Source organism: Trypanosoma conorhini (assembly GCF_003719485.1).
Source record: "Trypanosoma conorhini strain 025E chromosome Unknown Tco_14.4_contig_00433, whole genome shotgun sequence".
NCBI lineage: Eukaryota > Euglenozoa > Kinetoplastea > Trypanosomatida > Trypanosomatidae > Trypanosoma > Trypanosoma conorhini.
Window position 1 is genome coordinate 1 of NW_021704522.1, and position 13828 is coordinate 13828.

At 53.9% G+C, this 13828-nt stretch overlaps 10 protein-coding genes across 10 annotated transcripts, besides 8 other annotated features; all 10 read right to left on the reverse strand.

Moving 5' to 3' along the window:
* Positions 1–527, reverse strand: Tco025E_06427 (retrotransposon hot spot (RHS) protein; the record flags this gene model as incomplete). Its single annotated transcript, XM_029373304.1, has 1 exon — positions 1–527. A coding segment is annotated over one exon (527 nt), but the record flags the coding sequence as incomplete, so codon positions are not given.
* A 330-nt stretch (positions 528–857) lies between these two features.
* Positions 858–886: a microsatellite.
* Positions 887–906: 20 nt separating this feature from the next.
* Positions 907–1275, reverse strand: Tco025E_06428 (microtubule-associated protein 1A/1B, light chain 3; the record flags this gene model as incomplete). The annotated part of the gene is made up of 1 exon (XM_029373305.1): positions 907–1275. The coding sequence occupies one exon, from the start codon at positions 1273–1275 to the stop codon at positions 907–909; it is 369 nt and encodes a 122-aa protein (XP_029226570.1).
* Positions 1276–1395: 120 nt separating this feature from the next.
* Positions 1396–1437: a microsatellite.
* A 331-nt stretch (positions 1438–1768) lies between these two features.
* Positions 1769–1805: a microsatellite.
* Positions 1806–1825: 20 nt separating this feature from the next.
* Positions 1826–2197, reverse strand: Tco025E_06429 (Atg8-like protein 1; the record flags this gene model as incomplete). The annotated part of the gene is made up of 1 exon (XM_029373306.1): positions 1826–2197. The coding sequence occupies one exon, from the start codon at positions 2195–2197 to the stop codon at positions 1826–1828; it is 372 nt and encodes a 123-aa protein (XP_029226571.1).
* A 350-nt stretch (positions 2198–2547) lies between these two features.
* Tco025E_06430 (uncharacterized protein) lies at positions 2548–4536 on the reverse strand (the record flags this gene model as incomplete). Its single annotated transcript, XM_029373307.1, has 1 exon — positions 2548–4536. One exon carries the CDS (start codon positions 4534–4536, stop codon positions 2548–2550), a length of 1989 nt encoding a protein of 662 aa, XP_029226572.1.
* A 489-nt stretch (positions 4537–5025) lies between these two features.
* On the reverse strand, positions 5026–6270 carry Tco025E_06431 (cis-prenyltransferase; the record flags this gene model as incomplete). Its single annotated transcript, XM_029373308.1, has 1 exon — positions 5026–6270. The coding sequence occupies one exon, from the start codon at positions 6268–6270 to the stop codon at positions 5026–5028; it is 1245 nt and encodes a 414-aa protein (XP_029226573.1).
* A 176-nt stretch (positions 6271–6446) lies between these two features.
* On the reverse strand, positions 6447–7076 carry Tco025E_06432 (uncharacterized protein; the record flags this gene model as incomplete). The annotated part of the gene is made up of 1 exon (XM_029373309.1): positions 6447–7076. One exon carries the CDS (start codon positions 7074–7076, stop codon positions 6447–6449), a length of 630 nt encoding a protein of 209 aa, XP_029226574.1.
* A 28-nt stretch (positions 7077–7104) lies between these two features.
* Positions 7105–7148: a microsatellite.
* Positions 7149–7441: 293 nt separating this feature from the next.
* On the reverse strand, positions 7442–9214 carry Tco025E_06433 (uncharacterized protein; the record flags this gene model as incomplete). The annotated part of the gene is made up of 1 exon (XM_029373310.1): positions 7442–9214. One exon carries the CDS (start codon positions 9212–9214, stop codon positions 7442–7444), a length of 1773 nt encoding a protein of 590 aa, XP_029226575.1.
* Positions 9215–9275: a microsatellite.
* Positions 9276–9851: 576 nt separating this feature from the next.
* Positions 9852–9887: a microsatellite.
* A 56-nt stretch (positions 9888–9943) lies between these two features.
* Tco025E_06434 (uncharacterized protein) lies at positions 9944–10642 on the reverse strand (the record flags this gene model as incomplete). The annotated part of the gene is made up of 1 exon (XM_029373311.1): positions 9944–10642. One exon carries the CDS (start codon positions 10640–10642, stop codon positions 9944–9946), a length of 699 nt encoding a protein of 232 aa, XP_029226576.1.
* A 51-nt stretch (positions 10643–10693) lies between these two features.
* Positions 10694–10819: a microsatellite.
* Positions 10820–11114: 295 nt separating this feature from the next.
* On the reverse strand, positions 11115–11438 carry Tco025E_06435 (uncharacterized protein; the record flags this gene model as incomplete). Its single annotated transcript, XM_029373312.1, has 1 exon — positions 11115–11438. One exon carries the CDS (start codon positions 11436–11438, stop codon positions 11115–11117), a length of 324 nt encoding a protein of 107 aa, XP_029226577.1.
* Positions 11439–11836: 398 nt separating this feature from the next.
* On the reverse strand, positions 11837–13336 carry Tco025E_06436 (putative Monooxygenase; the record flags this gene model as incomplete). Its single annotated transcript, XM_029373313.1, has 1 exon — positions 11837–13336. One exon carries the CDS (start codon positions 13334–13336, stop codon positions 11837–11839), a length of 1500 nt encoding a protein of 499 aa, XP_029226578.1.
* A 283-nt stretch (positions 13337–13619) lies between these two features.
* Positions 13620–13649: a microsatellite.
* The last annotated feature ends 179 nt before the right edge of the window (positions 13650–13828 follow it).

Here is a 13828-nt window from a genome sequence, read left to right on the forward strand (position 1 = left end):
TGCCTCGCTTCCTCCTCCACCGCCGCGTCAAGCGCTGCGTCCAGCTTCCCCCTTGCTTGAGGACTAGCCGCGCCCCTCCTTGCAAACCCCCTCCAGTGCTGGAGAGTGCTCACGCCCTGGCCCGCAAGCTTGCGTGCTTCTTCCACGCTCTTGAACAGCTCGGTCTTCTTTATTGTGTCCAACACTCCCTCACTTGCGATGAATGTCCCGGGGCCCGCAAGAAAATCCTCCACAGAGACGCTCTCGTTCCTTGGCTCCACGCCCACGCCGTCCAATTGGCTGCGAAGGAAGTCGTTCAGCTTCATTCTGTCGGCGCGCACGCTTCCCTCCAGCAGTACTTCCTCCACCGTGCTGGTAAGAGTCCACCTCAGGACCGGCGGTGCTTCCTCCACCCTTCGGCGCTGCGCCGCGGGTTGCCGCGTGCCGCTGCCGGGCCCCGACCTCGCCCTGCGCCGTCCCTGCGGCACATCTGTGGCGGGATCCCCCTCCGCCGCAGCGTAAACACGTTCCTCGCGCCTCCCAGGCATTCTCCACTTGAGCTTTTTTTTCCCCGCGTATTTGTTGTTGTTGTCTTGCGATGCAGCTGAACCCCACCACCACCAGCCAAAAGGAGAATGAAAGGGGGAGGGGGGATATACAAAAAAAAATAGGCGCACTGACACACGACCCCCACGCAGCCACGTTCAGCAAGAGATAGAGACAGAAAGAAAGTGTGAGGGCCACCGCAGCCCACACGGTGCGGGGCAGGGCAGCCGCACTGCACGGGGGCGGCCTCGCCACTCCGCCCACCGCCCCCCACCTGCCGGCGCAGCTAAATTAACCCCCCAACACCGCAGGATAGCGGAAGACGCAAGCACAGAGAGAGAGGGAGAAAGAGAGCGAGAGATACATACGCGGTCGCACGACTCACCGCGAACCAAATGTTGCCTCCCCCGAGTACTTTATGTAGAGAAAACCGTCCTCGTCCTTGTGCTGCGCGTACAAGTCTGACATTTGTGCCGTGGTGGGGGGCACAGCGCCATTCACAAAGAGAAAAATTGCCTCATCCGCCTCCACCGTCACACGCTTCCGGAGCACCAGTACAAATTGCCCGACGGTGAGGTCCGACGGCACGAGAAACTTCCCCCTTTCCAAGTCTCCAATGTCGGAGTCATCCACCTTTTCGCAGATGATGGGGAGTCGGTCAGGATGTCGTTCACGAACCTTCGCCGCCTCTTTTTGGCGGGACTCAAACGAGTGAGACAACTTATACCGGCTTTCGAATCCTTTCTTCATTGCTGCTGTGCACTCCAACTGCCCTTGCTAGAGAAGAAGGCAAAGCGGTAGGAGACAACCGGACATCGCCCGTCGCCCGAGTGTAGCACACACACACTTGTGCAAGGACCCCTGTGGGGGACGCAACGCAACGCAACGCACTCAGCAACGCACTCAGCAACGGTGTAGGGTTCAATGAAGCATTGGAAGACTCAGGCCGCACGCACACTAACGGAGAAAAAGACACGCCAGCTGTCCTCGGTGTAAATGGCATGAAGAGAGCAACAAGCGCCCCACTACAGTGGGGGGGGGGAGGGAAGGCGTAGGCCAAAAAAAAAAGAACGAAACACGCGCAATACGAAAAAGCAACTATATACTAAAACGAAGAACCCTCTAACACCGTCGCAAAAGAAATATCTTTAAGCTGCGGCCCCTGCTTCGGGATTTTCATGCACAATGAAAGTAACTCTCCCCCACGGTGTCCACGCCCACCACGGAAGCTCCGCGCACGCACAGAGAGAGAGAGAGAGAGAGAGAAAGAGAGCGAGAGATACATACGCGGTCGCACGACTCACCGCGAACCAAATGTTGCCTCCCCCGAGTACTTTATGTAGAGAAAACCGTCCTCGTCCTTGTGCTGCGCGTACAAGTCTGACATTTGTGCCGTGGTGGGGGGCACAGCGCCATTCACAAAGAGAAAAATTGCCTCATCCGCCTCCACCGTCACACGCTTCCGGAGCACCAGTACAAATTGCCCGACGGTGAGGTCCGACGGCACGAGAAACTTCCCCCTTTCCAAGTCTCCAATGGCGGAACCGTCCACCTTTTCGCAGATGATGGGGAGTCGATTGGGGTTTTTCTCACGAACCTTCGCCGCCTCGGATAACCGATGCTCCAAAGTGTGTAACTTCTTGTACTTTATCTCGAAACCTTTTCGCACCATGGAGGGCCTGATACGCTGATGCGTGGGATTTTCTCGGGAAGGATGAATTCGCGCAAACGAATCTTAGATCTAAACGGAAAAGACAATAACAACCGCAACCAACAATGCTGGGGGAGAATGTACAAGAAAAGCTGGTAGCAACAGTCCAGCAACGCAGACGTTCAACGTTCGCTGAGCCCTGCACAAGAGTGGTAATCTGTAGCGGATGCAAAATGTGCATCATTAGAGCAAAAATTGCGAAGAAGAAAATGAAACAAAAAAAAAGCAAAGTCATTGCAAATAGCTTGGCTATTTGGTAAAAGCTTGGGTCATCCTGTTTAGTTTTTCTTCTTCTTCGTCCGTATCAAATTTCATCTTGGAGGGCTCAAGACACCGCTGCAGATGCAAACAGTTCCATCATCACCGCACGTCAGAACGTAGTGATGTTGAAATTTTACATCATTGATGGAAGAGCGATGGAGTTTGGTGCGTATCGGCGGGGGCACGGCTTCTCCCACAGGCCAGTAATATCGGCCAGGGACGGACGATGATTGCGGCCCCGCCGTCTCCCTCTGGGAGCTCTCTGGTGTTCCGTTCGACGCCGTGGAATTTACAAGAAAGCAGGGCTCTCTTAGCTGTGCGGGACCTGTGTCCCAAATGTAGAGATAACCTTCGTTGTGTCCGCTGATAATGTGTGAGTCAACGCATCCGAAGGTGACACTGCTACCTTTGCGTGTATGGCTTTCAACGCCTTCAAATCGCTGAGGAAGAATCTCCCCAGTTAGCACGTCCCACAGCCGAAGTATGCCGCTTCGGTATGACACAAGCAGTAAGGACGCTGAGGGAGAAAGCGCTATGGATGAGATCTCACTCGCCACAGGTGAGGCCAAGGTAAACAAGAGAACCCCAGTAGTAACGTCAACGACGCGAACAAGGCCTTCTTTTGAGGCCGCAAAATAGCAGGTTCCAGATCGATTCGCGGTAAGTGACTCAATTGCGGATGAGCTGAAGCTGCGCTGAAACATTTTGGCCCCTGTTAACATGTCCCAAATGGTAACTGTCCCCTCTGACAATCCAGTTGCAAGAATAAATCCAGATGGAAACAGGCAGGACGAGTAAACCTCTGCTGTGTGAGCAAATGTGTTGGCCACACAATCCATCAGCCACTCGGATGTGTCCAAGACATCTGTCGTTTTCCCCATAATACGTCCTAAATTGAGAACAACGGCCTGACATGCGCTCCATGAGAGGAGTATTTGACGGTCATGGCTTGCCATACCTCTCACTGGAGCATCATATTGGTACAATTTAAGACACGCCTCACAAGATGCTCCAGTTAGAGACAAGTCTTTTTGTTCCAACTGCACCCACAAAATAGCTCCCGCATATGTACCTACAACAACAGCAGGTATTTGAAGAAATGGTTGGCACGCCGTCAAACGCACACCCTTTCCGGCGCCTGCACCACTGCCGCAACTAATCCTGTTGATATCAATCGAGGCAATGAGGTTGGATGGGATAAGTTGGTCCCCCAATGGCTGAAGAATAGAGTGCACATGATGCGTTGCGAGCCCACGCAGCCGCGAAGGATGTTGAGACTTTAGAAGCTCATACGAGAGGGAATTTGCCAAAATTTGCTCCAGACCCTTGAACGCAATATGGGGCCCAGTATCAAAATTACCCTCGCATTGGCGGCAATATGGGCTGCTGTCGCAATAGCCGATGAATTTCGATATGAGGGACTGAAGCTGCGAGCGTCCTATCGCAGGATTCCAACCACGCCAAGCTGGAAACATGCTTCCAGCCTCCGATACATTTCGGCAAGTCAGCAGGTAAACCAACTGTTGAAAGTGGTCTTTGCTTATCGTTCCTTCTAAAGGCTTAATTCTCCTCATAAAAAATACATGGGCCCGCTGCCCACCTTCTTCAACGTACTCCATAAATTGCTGTTGGACGAGCAAAAACGGCAGCAACTGAAGCAGTGAGGTGATACGCGACGGTGCCTCGTTTTTGACTGCCCCAGCCGGGTTTGTTGTGGACTCCAGCTTTTTCAGCTGCGCATGGGCGGTGTCCCAATTACCTTCATGTATGGCGCGAGAAATGGTGTGAAGGGCTTTTCGCTCATTGTGCTCTTGACGCAGAAGCGCTGCCGCCTCATCACGAAGAATTTGGACGGAGGAGGTCAGTCCTTGTTCTATCAGCCAGCCCGCGACTACGTGTAGTAGTTCACTTCGTATGATGTCGCTTCTTGGGTTGAACTCGACGAGGGTGGAGCTTGGGATGGAAATGATCTCCTCCACCTCACCGCTCGGCTTTGCCTCCTCTTCAGCGATGAGGCGGTCGCGCGGAGGCTCATCCATTAGGAGCAACGCGTCTAGAAGAACTTTCCCGTGTTCGCCTCTTCGCCGTTGTCGCTGCGGCTGTGCGCGTGGTGAGTTTTTGCCGCCTTGCTCCCTTTCCTTTTGTTGGGGTGCGCCCTTCTTGTCGTTGCGGCAGGGCAAAGCAAAGCAAAGCAAAAAAAAAAAAGAGATGGTGCGCCGTCCGCGGAGGGGAGGCAGTGCACGAAGAAAATAAGCCAGAAAAGCCAGCGACCGCCCGGCGAGCGTCTAGCAGCGGACACACATTTCAGACGGTGCGTAGGCAGCCCATTAAGCATGCACCGTGTTTGCTTTCCACCTTTTGATACTGCCTTTGCGCTTACTCATCGTTGTTTGCTCGTCGTTGTTTGGACTGTTGCTTTAGTTATTATTCTTTTTTTTTACTTTCGTCTTTTTTACTTCTCGTTTTCACCCTCCCTTCAGCATCTACGGTGGCGCCATTGCGCGGCATTTCCTCACGCCCGCCCCGCATCACCTCCCGTGACGCCTGCCGCGTTGGCTGAAGTCCCAGAGTAGCTGAATGAGATCTCCCCTGTCGACCTCCGGCCACGTCTTGTTTATGAAAACAAACTCCGTGTAGGCACACTCGTACAGCAAGAAATTACTTAGCCGCTGCTCCCCACTTGTGCGGAGCAAAAGCTGCGGCTCTGCCCCGCCACTATCCGCTAGAACTGTGGCGTCCTCCGCCTCATGGTCGTCTTGCGTGATACTGCGAAGCATGTGACTCATAAATTCCGCATGCGATATTGGTGTCGACTTATTCACGCGCCGCAACAGGCGATTGCAGGCCCAAAGGACTTCCTCCCGCCCACTGTAGCTAACGCACACATTGACAACAATGCGACGGGGGCGGTGCCGACGCGATTCTTCCTCCACACACCGCATGAGCTCCTGAAGACGAGGCGAAATTTTATCAAAGACTGGGGAAATAAAGCGAATAAAAATCCCGTTCTCCCTCGCAGAGTCCCGTATGCGCTCGAAGAAAAAGTAGAAGAGTGTCATGAGCACATTCACCTCGAGGGGTGCCCTCTCCCAGTTTTCGGCGGAGAACGCATACACCGTAAGCATTTCGATGTTAAGCTCTAGACAGTCAGTAATGAATTCCATGAGCTTCTCACCGCCACGGCGGTGACCGTCTAACGTGGTGTGTCGTAGGAGCGAGGTAAGGGCCGTGCCCCACTCACCACTCGGCTTCGCTGGGCCATTTTCATCCAAAATGGAATCGCAGAGCTTTGACACAGCAGCGGCAGGGACAACACACTGGGAGGTGCGCTTACCAAAGCGACGGTTTCCATCCATGATGACCGCAAGATGACGCACGCCGTGCTTCGGAACGCCTGCGACGGGGCAGTTTCCCAAGAGGCAAGGGGGGCTGCATGTTGCCTTCTGCGCCGCCTCTGCCCCTGCAACTGAGCGGTGGGCCTGCAGGTTCGGGCGCGTCTCCTGCCGCTCAGGCTCCAGCAGAGTTTCGCAGATCCTGAGGTAACGGGAAACGGCAAGAAGCGCCGTCTCACGCCAGAGCGAGAAGCTGGCACAGGCCAGGCAGAAGAAGAAGAGCAGGGTAAGGAAGAACAAAACGATCAGCTCAAACCCCTCTGCCAGTGCATCAATGCCACGAACCCCGCAGCAGTTGAAGAGAAAAACTGCGTCACTACGGGCTGCAAAGAAATTCCCGAGTACTTTTGCATCGTTCTCAAGGTACGCGGATGCGTGCATCCAAACTGTGTGGCCAACAAACGTGGAAAGGACAAAAAAAAAAGGTGAGACAGTGAAGGCGGTCAAACAAAAGCAACAAACAAAATATATCGCATACACATGCAGCCACTTCGAACACGACAAAGCGAAAGCAAAAAAAAAAAACGGGGGTGTACAGCTGCATAAATGCAGGGGACTCAGTTTTTCTTGAGAAGTGAGGTGGGGTCCAAGGTGCCCTTCTGAAGTCTTTTCAAGAGATCCTCATTTGTCTCCGAGTGACGAAGACGCGAACCGCTCTCGCTACGGCGCACGAGTACATCCGTGTTAAACAAGGAGAGAGACTCAAGGGTGTTGAGAAGCGGAGAGAGCAGCGTGTAGCACCCCTTTGCAAAGTGTACAAGTGGGCGATAGAGCCACGTAGCCAACCAAAGCAGCATCGAGGTGCCATCATCTGAGAAATCGGCGTTTCGGCCATCACGGCGGTTTGATTCCATCGCGAAGAGTCGCAACTGCTCCGTGTGGTCGGCCACGGTCCCGCGCTCCTTTTCCAGACTGACGACAACGTACTCAAGCTGTTGTTGAATGTACTGAAGATCACTGTTTGTTTTTGTGAACGTGTCCTCAAACCGCGAGGTGGATGCCCTAACCTCGTTCACGATCACACGCTGTCGCTCGAGGGCCTTCTCCATTTGCTTCAGTCTTCGCCTTGTGGCTTCAGCGGCCTCCTCCATTCCACGCACCATACCGCACAGCTGCGCATGCGTCGCATCGCGAGAATCCCCTGCCCCCGTCACGACTTGCGGCAAAACTGCGTCCCATCCCCTCATGTGTGGCAAAAGGTGTGGGAGACCAAGAGCACACACGCACGCACGCACGCACGCACACACACACACCCCACAGGCCACCGCGCTCCCACCGAAGAGAAGCGGCCGACGAAACTGAGGGCAAGAATTAAAAAAAAAAGGACAACAACCTCAAGACCAGGATAGGGCCATCAAAGGGGTAGAACGACGGCGACAACAGACGAGAGATGGAAAAAGAGGGAGAAGCAACATACTGAGATGCGGAAGGGAAAAGGAAACAAAAGCCATACTGACTCCTCTTTTTTTTATTACCTGAAGCAACTACCAATCATCTGGATTTGCGCCTCCCACACACACACAGAGGCACAGAGAGGCATCGTTAATTGGAGTCATCCAAAAGAAGACGTTTTTGTCGGCCAGGCGCAAAGGAGTTTTGGTGCGCCGTGGTCGTGGGGGGGCAGTGAGTCGTCATCCAGCATGAGCCTCTGTACTGCGCATGCCGTCGACGGTGCATCTGTCATCCGTTTACCTGTCGCACTACATTCTTTACTCGATGTCTTCCCACCGCGCTGGTCCGCAGGGGTAGACGTCGTATTCGTCGTCGTCGTCGTCGTCGTTGTGTTGGTGTGACGCTGCTGCATGTCACGAACATACACGGCAGCACTTTCGATTGTTTCCCCAATCTGACCCCAATCCACGTCTTCTTCTTCAGAGTCGTCTTCGCTTTCCCCCTCCTGCGGCGGGACATACAACAGTGTCGGTTTAACCACCCGTTTCGCGTGGGCGTCCAACACCCGGCGCTCTTCATAAGTGAGCTCACGGTAAGGCTCGGGAAGTGGCGCCAAGAGTCCAGTCTTAAGCCATCGGCGTTGTTTGGCCCTCGACTCTTCTTCCTCCGCCTCCTCCTGGAGAGATGAAGAGGTAGAGGAGGCGGAAGTGGTTGGGCTGCTGCTTTCGCGCCGACGTTTGCGCGACTCTTGGGTCTCGTCGGCATCGGCCTCCCCGTACGGGTCCGGCGAGCGCTGCTCATGGCGCGAAAATTGACTATAGCTGCTCCCGCTACTCTCACTGCTGCTGTCCGAGTCGCAAATAAAGTCGCTTGCGGAGCTGTCCTGATCGTTCGAGTGAAATGTGTTCATCACAGTCTCATTTGGAAAAGCTGTTTGGTTCACGCATTCGTCGAGGTGCGGCTCCGCACGCTCTACTGCCTCCACTATTCGATTGTAACGCAAACGGTTGTACCGCGCATTGATGTGCCAATAGCGTGGCACGGTCAGTTCAGGAGTCCCCGTGGAGGCGCCATCGCCGCGGCGCCGCAGCTTTCGGTTCTTTTCCTCCAGCAGACGATTGTACTGTGAGATGTACTGTGAGAGGAATTCTTTTAGGCGGTAGTCTACAGCGGCGGTTCCCGTGTCGCTGTGGTGGCGGCGAACGTGGCGCCTCCAACTAATGGCGCGACGGAACACAATGTGCACCAGCGGAGAGTCCCAGTTAGGCACCACGTCCATGGAAGGAATTGTCAACGGAACACGCTCCACTTCTGCACTCACGTCCGCCGCGTGCGAGGCATCGGCTTCATTCTCCGCCGCATTTTGCACCCCCTGCATGTGCGCAAAAACGTCTAGGGGGTCGATGACAGGGTTAGGGTCCCCGTCCACGTATTCAATTCTCTGTCGGGTCTCGGTCAGGTGTGGAATAAGGCGTGCGCCAATCCAATGGAGGTAGCACGCCGGGCACACGTACAGCTCGGCCGGATTAAGAAGATAGAACTCATCCATAATCTGGTCAAAGTACACATGCCTGTGAAGAACGTGGATGCCACCTGCATTTTCATCCCCGATGTCGCGAATAAGAACGTTGCTCTTCTCAAAGCGAAAGGTTCGCCCCTCAATCTCCTCCACCTGCCGCTGCAAGGAAGGCAGCATTGGCTCCCGAAAATGCGGTGGCTGCATAAACATGCCCCTGTCTGTGGCGATACGAATAAGCGTGGCGGTGTTGTAAAACAGCCGCAACGTTCCATCTGGGCTCAGGATCTCAACAAACCGCAAAGGATGCAGCGGCTCCGCGGTGACGGCGTCGATGCGCTCAGCTGCTGCCTCCTCCAAATTTGGATGGCCATCCGTCGTCTTATTCCTGCGCGGCAAGCGTTTCTTTGGGGCCATTCTCGCCTCCTCTCTCTCTCTCTCTCTATCTATCTCACTCTCTCTCCCCCTCCCTCTCCCTTGCCTCGACGGCGCCTGCGCCCGTTTGTCTAGCGAAAATAATTGCAGGTCCGTGACGGGGGAGAGGCAGCCAAGAGTGGGAAGCAAACAGATGCGCGAAAAATGGGGCCAGGCGGAGGCACGCACGTGCAAACAGACACACGCCCACGCAGGCACAGCGACACATCAAAAGGGGAGAAGGGATGAAATGCCCAAGCGGCAACGGGAAGAAAAACGGACTCCCGCACGACAACGCACCGTCGACGCAGTTAACGTCAGGCGTGTCCCAAAGGGCGCACAATAACCAAACAGAAGAAAAACAACAGCAACTATCAAAGAACACAATGACGTCCTCGCCACAAGCAATGACGGCGGCAGTTTCCTTTCCAATCCGGTAAAACAAAAACGAAAAAAGGCCAAGGGAAACCGCCCATTGCGCATCACCCAATACTAAAAAACGACATAGCAGCACGCACAAGCACACACGCAAGACACGCAGATTATGGGGAGGCAAACAAAACACATATACATACACGAAACGACTGTGACAGTGACAGTGCCGTCTTTCCTTTGTTTCCATCGCCCTCCTCTCTCTCTCTTTTTTTTTTTTTTGATTTTGTCTTACTTGTTTTGTAGCGAGTCTAAAGGCACCAGCGTTCGTGTCTGTGCATGTGCGTGATAATGTGTGCCCTAGCGAAGAAACGAGATCAGCTGACGAAAGGAATGCATGAATATCTCCAGTGGCACCACGCCCAGGAGGACCAGTAGGAGCAAATTTCCCACAATCACCCCTGAGGCTGCCAAGTCAAGCCGATTCATTCGATCCCGACGCCTGGCAAACTCCTCCAGCGTCTCACTCTTTTCTCCGTTCCCCTTGTCGTTTCGTACGGATTTCCTCCCGCGCTGCTGCCCTGACGCACACCACGGCGCGCGCCGCTCGACATAGGCAAAGTATATAATAATGACAAGAAGAATGTTTCCCGCCACGTAGGCGACGACATATTTGAGGGAGACCCCACGGATCAGTTGCGGCAAATTGGGGATAATGGGAGACCACCGCACCAAGGCGATGTTAGAGAGAATCATCGTGGCCAAGTTGAGCCAAGACCTGGAGCGAAACAAAATTGTCCACAGCCCATTCAACACAACAAATAGGCTGACCAGCAGCCAGTCAACTTTTGGCTCCGACAAGGGAAAACTCAGGAACACAAGAGAAATGAGTATAAAGGGAATAAAACTGGCGGGGCTGACAGGGGCTGCATTTGCCGCCTTCTCCTTCAGTTCCTCACGCCGTTCCTGCCGCAGCTGTCGGAGCCGCTGAATCTCCTCAAAACGCCTTTGAGTCCCCTCACGTATCTTGTTCGCAACCTCGTCCTTTGCCCCGCTCATTCCTATCCACTTATTTATTCGCGCCCTTTTATAATAAAACGTGTGGCTTTAGTTTTAGTTGTTGTTGTTGTTTTTTTTTTCTTAGTGCAGATGACGTTCTCGCAGTAGTTGCTGCTGCTCTCCCTGTGACTATCACCCTTCTTTGTTGTTGTTGTTGTTGTTGTTTTTCTTCTTGTTTGTGTCTCCGTCCCTTTCGCAGCCGCCTCTCCTCCCGGCGAAAACCCCTCGAGCCCTGCAGAAAAAAGACAGCCAGACGATATTGCGGCGTTGAACCCACGCGTTCAGAAAAAGAGAGAGAAGTCAAGAAGGAACGACGGCAACGCAAGCAACAAGTTTAAAAACAGGGTGGGGTGGGGGGAAAAAAAAGAAGGAAAGAGAGAACTGCAAGAAGGCAGTGTGTTTTCCTTCCTTTTCTTTTTTTTTTTGTCTCGGGAGGCAGGGATGGGGGAGGGGGTAGACAGAGACGCTGCACTCAGTCCTGCGCATCGCTCAGGCGTAGCGCGCCTGCGATGTGGCGGAAAAGCCCCTCACGCACCTCGGCGGGGATAATAGAGCGAGAAAAGGGCAGCACCTCGCCCACCACGTCGTGGGCGTCCAGCGACTCTCCCGATCGCGCCCTGCGGCGCACAACCTCCTCCACCCGGCGCGACACCACCCGGCGCCAGTCGCTGGTGGCCCCCAACTTGCTCGACAAGTAGTCCCGAAGAAGCTGCTTCTGCACGTTGCTCATCTCCTCGTATACCCTGGCACCCGAAGAAAGAGGGCCTCCTTCAGCCCTACACTCCGCCTGCCTCATGCCTCCGCCCTTTTCCGGTTCCTCGTTGTCCAAGGCCTCTACACCAAACGCTGAGCCACAGCAGCCCTTCGCTCCCGTTAGCTCACCTGCTTCCACCTTCCCGCCTGTTGCCGCCTTGGTTTTGGCCCTTCTAGCACCTTACTGCGCAAAAGCAGCAACAAGAAGAAAGAAGAAAAACAAAATCGAGCACGCTCTCACTCCTCCTTGTCAATCCGAGTAGGACAGATGTAACGAATGCTCATGAGAGCAGCAGAGAGAAGCAATGCAACTGTACTAGAGAAAGAGAGTTGTCTAAAATCCCTCAAGGCCTTGCTCACTACTTTCCCCGCTTCATGGGAGGTTTGCGGTAACAACGAGGAGGAGTAGGAGGGGGAAGGGTCGTATGCACTCCGCCGAAGTTACGAGAGCAAAAAGCAGTCGCTGTGACGGCTAGCAAAGAGTCCCCCAGACGAAAATTGCGTGATACACTGCTTCCCAAACGATGACACGAGCGGAAGCTCTTGCAAGGCTTTCATGCCGGCACACGATAAACTGGGTACAGAGTTGAGGAGAGCGTAGACACCTTCCATAGCTGTGATCATACTGCTGGTGTGCAGCATCATCTCCGAGGCGAACGGTTGCCCCACAGCACAGACGCTACCAATATCCTGCCCGGAGCGAATGGCCTTTTCCAGCAATTCCACCAGAGCGCAGACATCGTAGAGGCCTAAATTAAGCCCCTGTCCAGCGAACGGGTGAATGCCATGAGCAGCGTCGCCAAGCAGTAGGCATCGCGGAGAATACGGACGAAGAACAAAGTTGAGTCGTAAAGGGAAGGTTCCTTGTCCACGAACTTGCTTGCCATTAACAGTTCCCTCAGGGACCTCAAGAATACGAGGAATATCCCTTGGAGCAAACGCATGGAGGCGTTTATTTAGCTCTGATACAAGGTCCGCCTGGGAGGCTGCCATCAGCTCACGGGCGTGAGCAGGTGTTGTGGAAAAGACAATGTTCGCCGTATCCTCGGACGTGGGAAGCATGGCAATGAGATCCCCGTCCAAGAAAAAATTCTGGAAACTGCAGGCATTGCCATCATCCAGGCGTTCTAAACGAACGGTGCAGACGTAGGCTGTTTGTGCGTAGTCGTGCTGCACAGCGGAGGTCGCCAAGGCATCTCTCAAGGAGCTACCACGTCCGTCACAGCCAAGTAGAAGAGAAAACTTCACGGGCTCTTCACCAGAGGAACTGCGCAGCAGCGCACTACCCAGTGCGCCATCAACGAGATTCTGTGGCGGAAGAGTAAGCGACGTCACTGAGGAGCCAAAAACAATTCGATCCGTAGCGACATTTGCTTCATTAATGTTTTGCTGATCCTCAATAACATTAATGAGCTCGGTGTTGACCTCTGCATTGTAGCTGATAAATCCAAGTGGTCGATTCAAGTCCGTAAACTCGAGAAGAGGCTCGGCCGTCACCGCACTTCCGCCCACTAGACAACTCATAAAATGACTCACAGGACGGTTTTGTTGAGGAAATGCCGGACTATTCGTCTGCTCGTGTCGAAGGGCGATGCGATAGTAAGGGTGCTTTGTCTGCAGGCGCCGCCAACATCCCAAGTTGTCCAGGAGTTTGCTTGAGACGGGTGTAAGGCTCACAGTGCGTAGGGTGTGCACCACGTTCTGCGCGTCGTACCGAGGCCGAGGTACGGGATCCGCAAGCAGTAACTGAGAAAGACGAGACGCGTAACCCAAATGCGCCGATGTGGAATCCTCTCGAATAGTCTCGGAGAGAAAACGTGACCGCAGCAGCTGAAGTGAGGCCAGCGACGCAGCCCCAACGATGCCGCCCCCGGAGACAACCACATTGAATGTATTCGGATGCATCATGGATGAAAGATTGCGCAAGGAAGGATGCAGCATCAACTATTTTAATTTAAAAAGAGCAATGCCAACGTGCTTGCGTTCACGCATGAATGAATGAGAAAACAAATTATTTACGTACGTATATGTGGGTTTGTGGGAGTGAGAAGGGCAGACAGACAGAGCGAGAGAAACGGGACAAGAGCAAAGCCGTCCTCTCTGCTCTCCTTGCCACTGGGATGCAGCACATAGTGAGAATCAGAGTCAGAGTGAAGGTAGACTGTTGTGCGTGACACTGCACTGCCGTCCAGAGGCACCTTCCCGCCAGGTCCTCCGTTTGGAGTTTTGTTTGTTGTTTTTTTGTTTTTTTGTTGCTTGAAGAGGAAGAGAGAGAGAGAGGGCCTTCATTCGTAACGCCCCACCCCCTTTGCTTCCGCCGCTTTCACGCTGGCGCGCCAGACATGCTGCTTGCCACTCCGATGCGGACAGCAGTCACTCACGCCTTGACGCTTTGTCCACTCGCGAGGAGGGAGCAGGAACGAAACGCAAAAG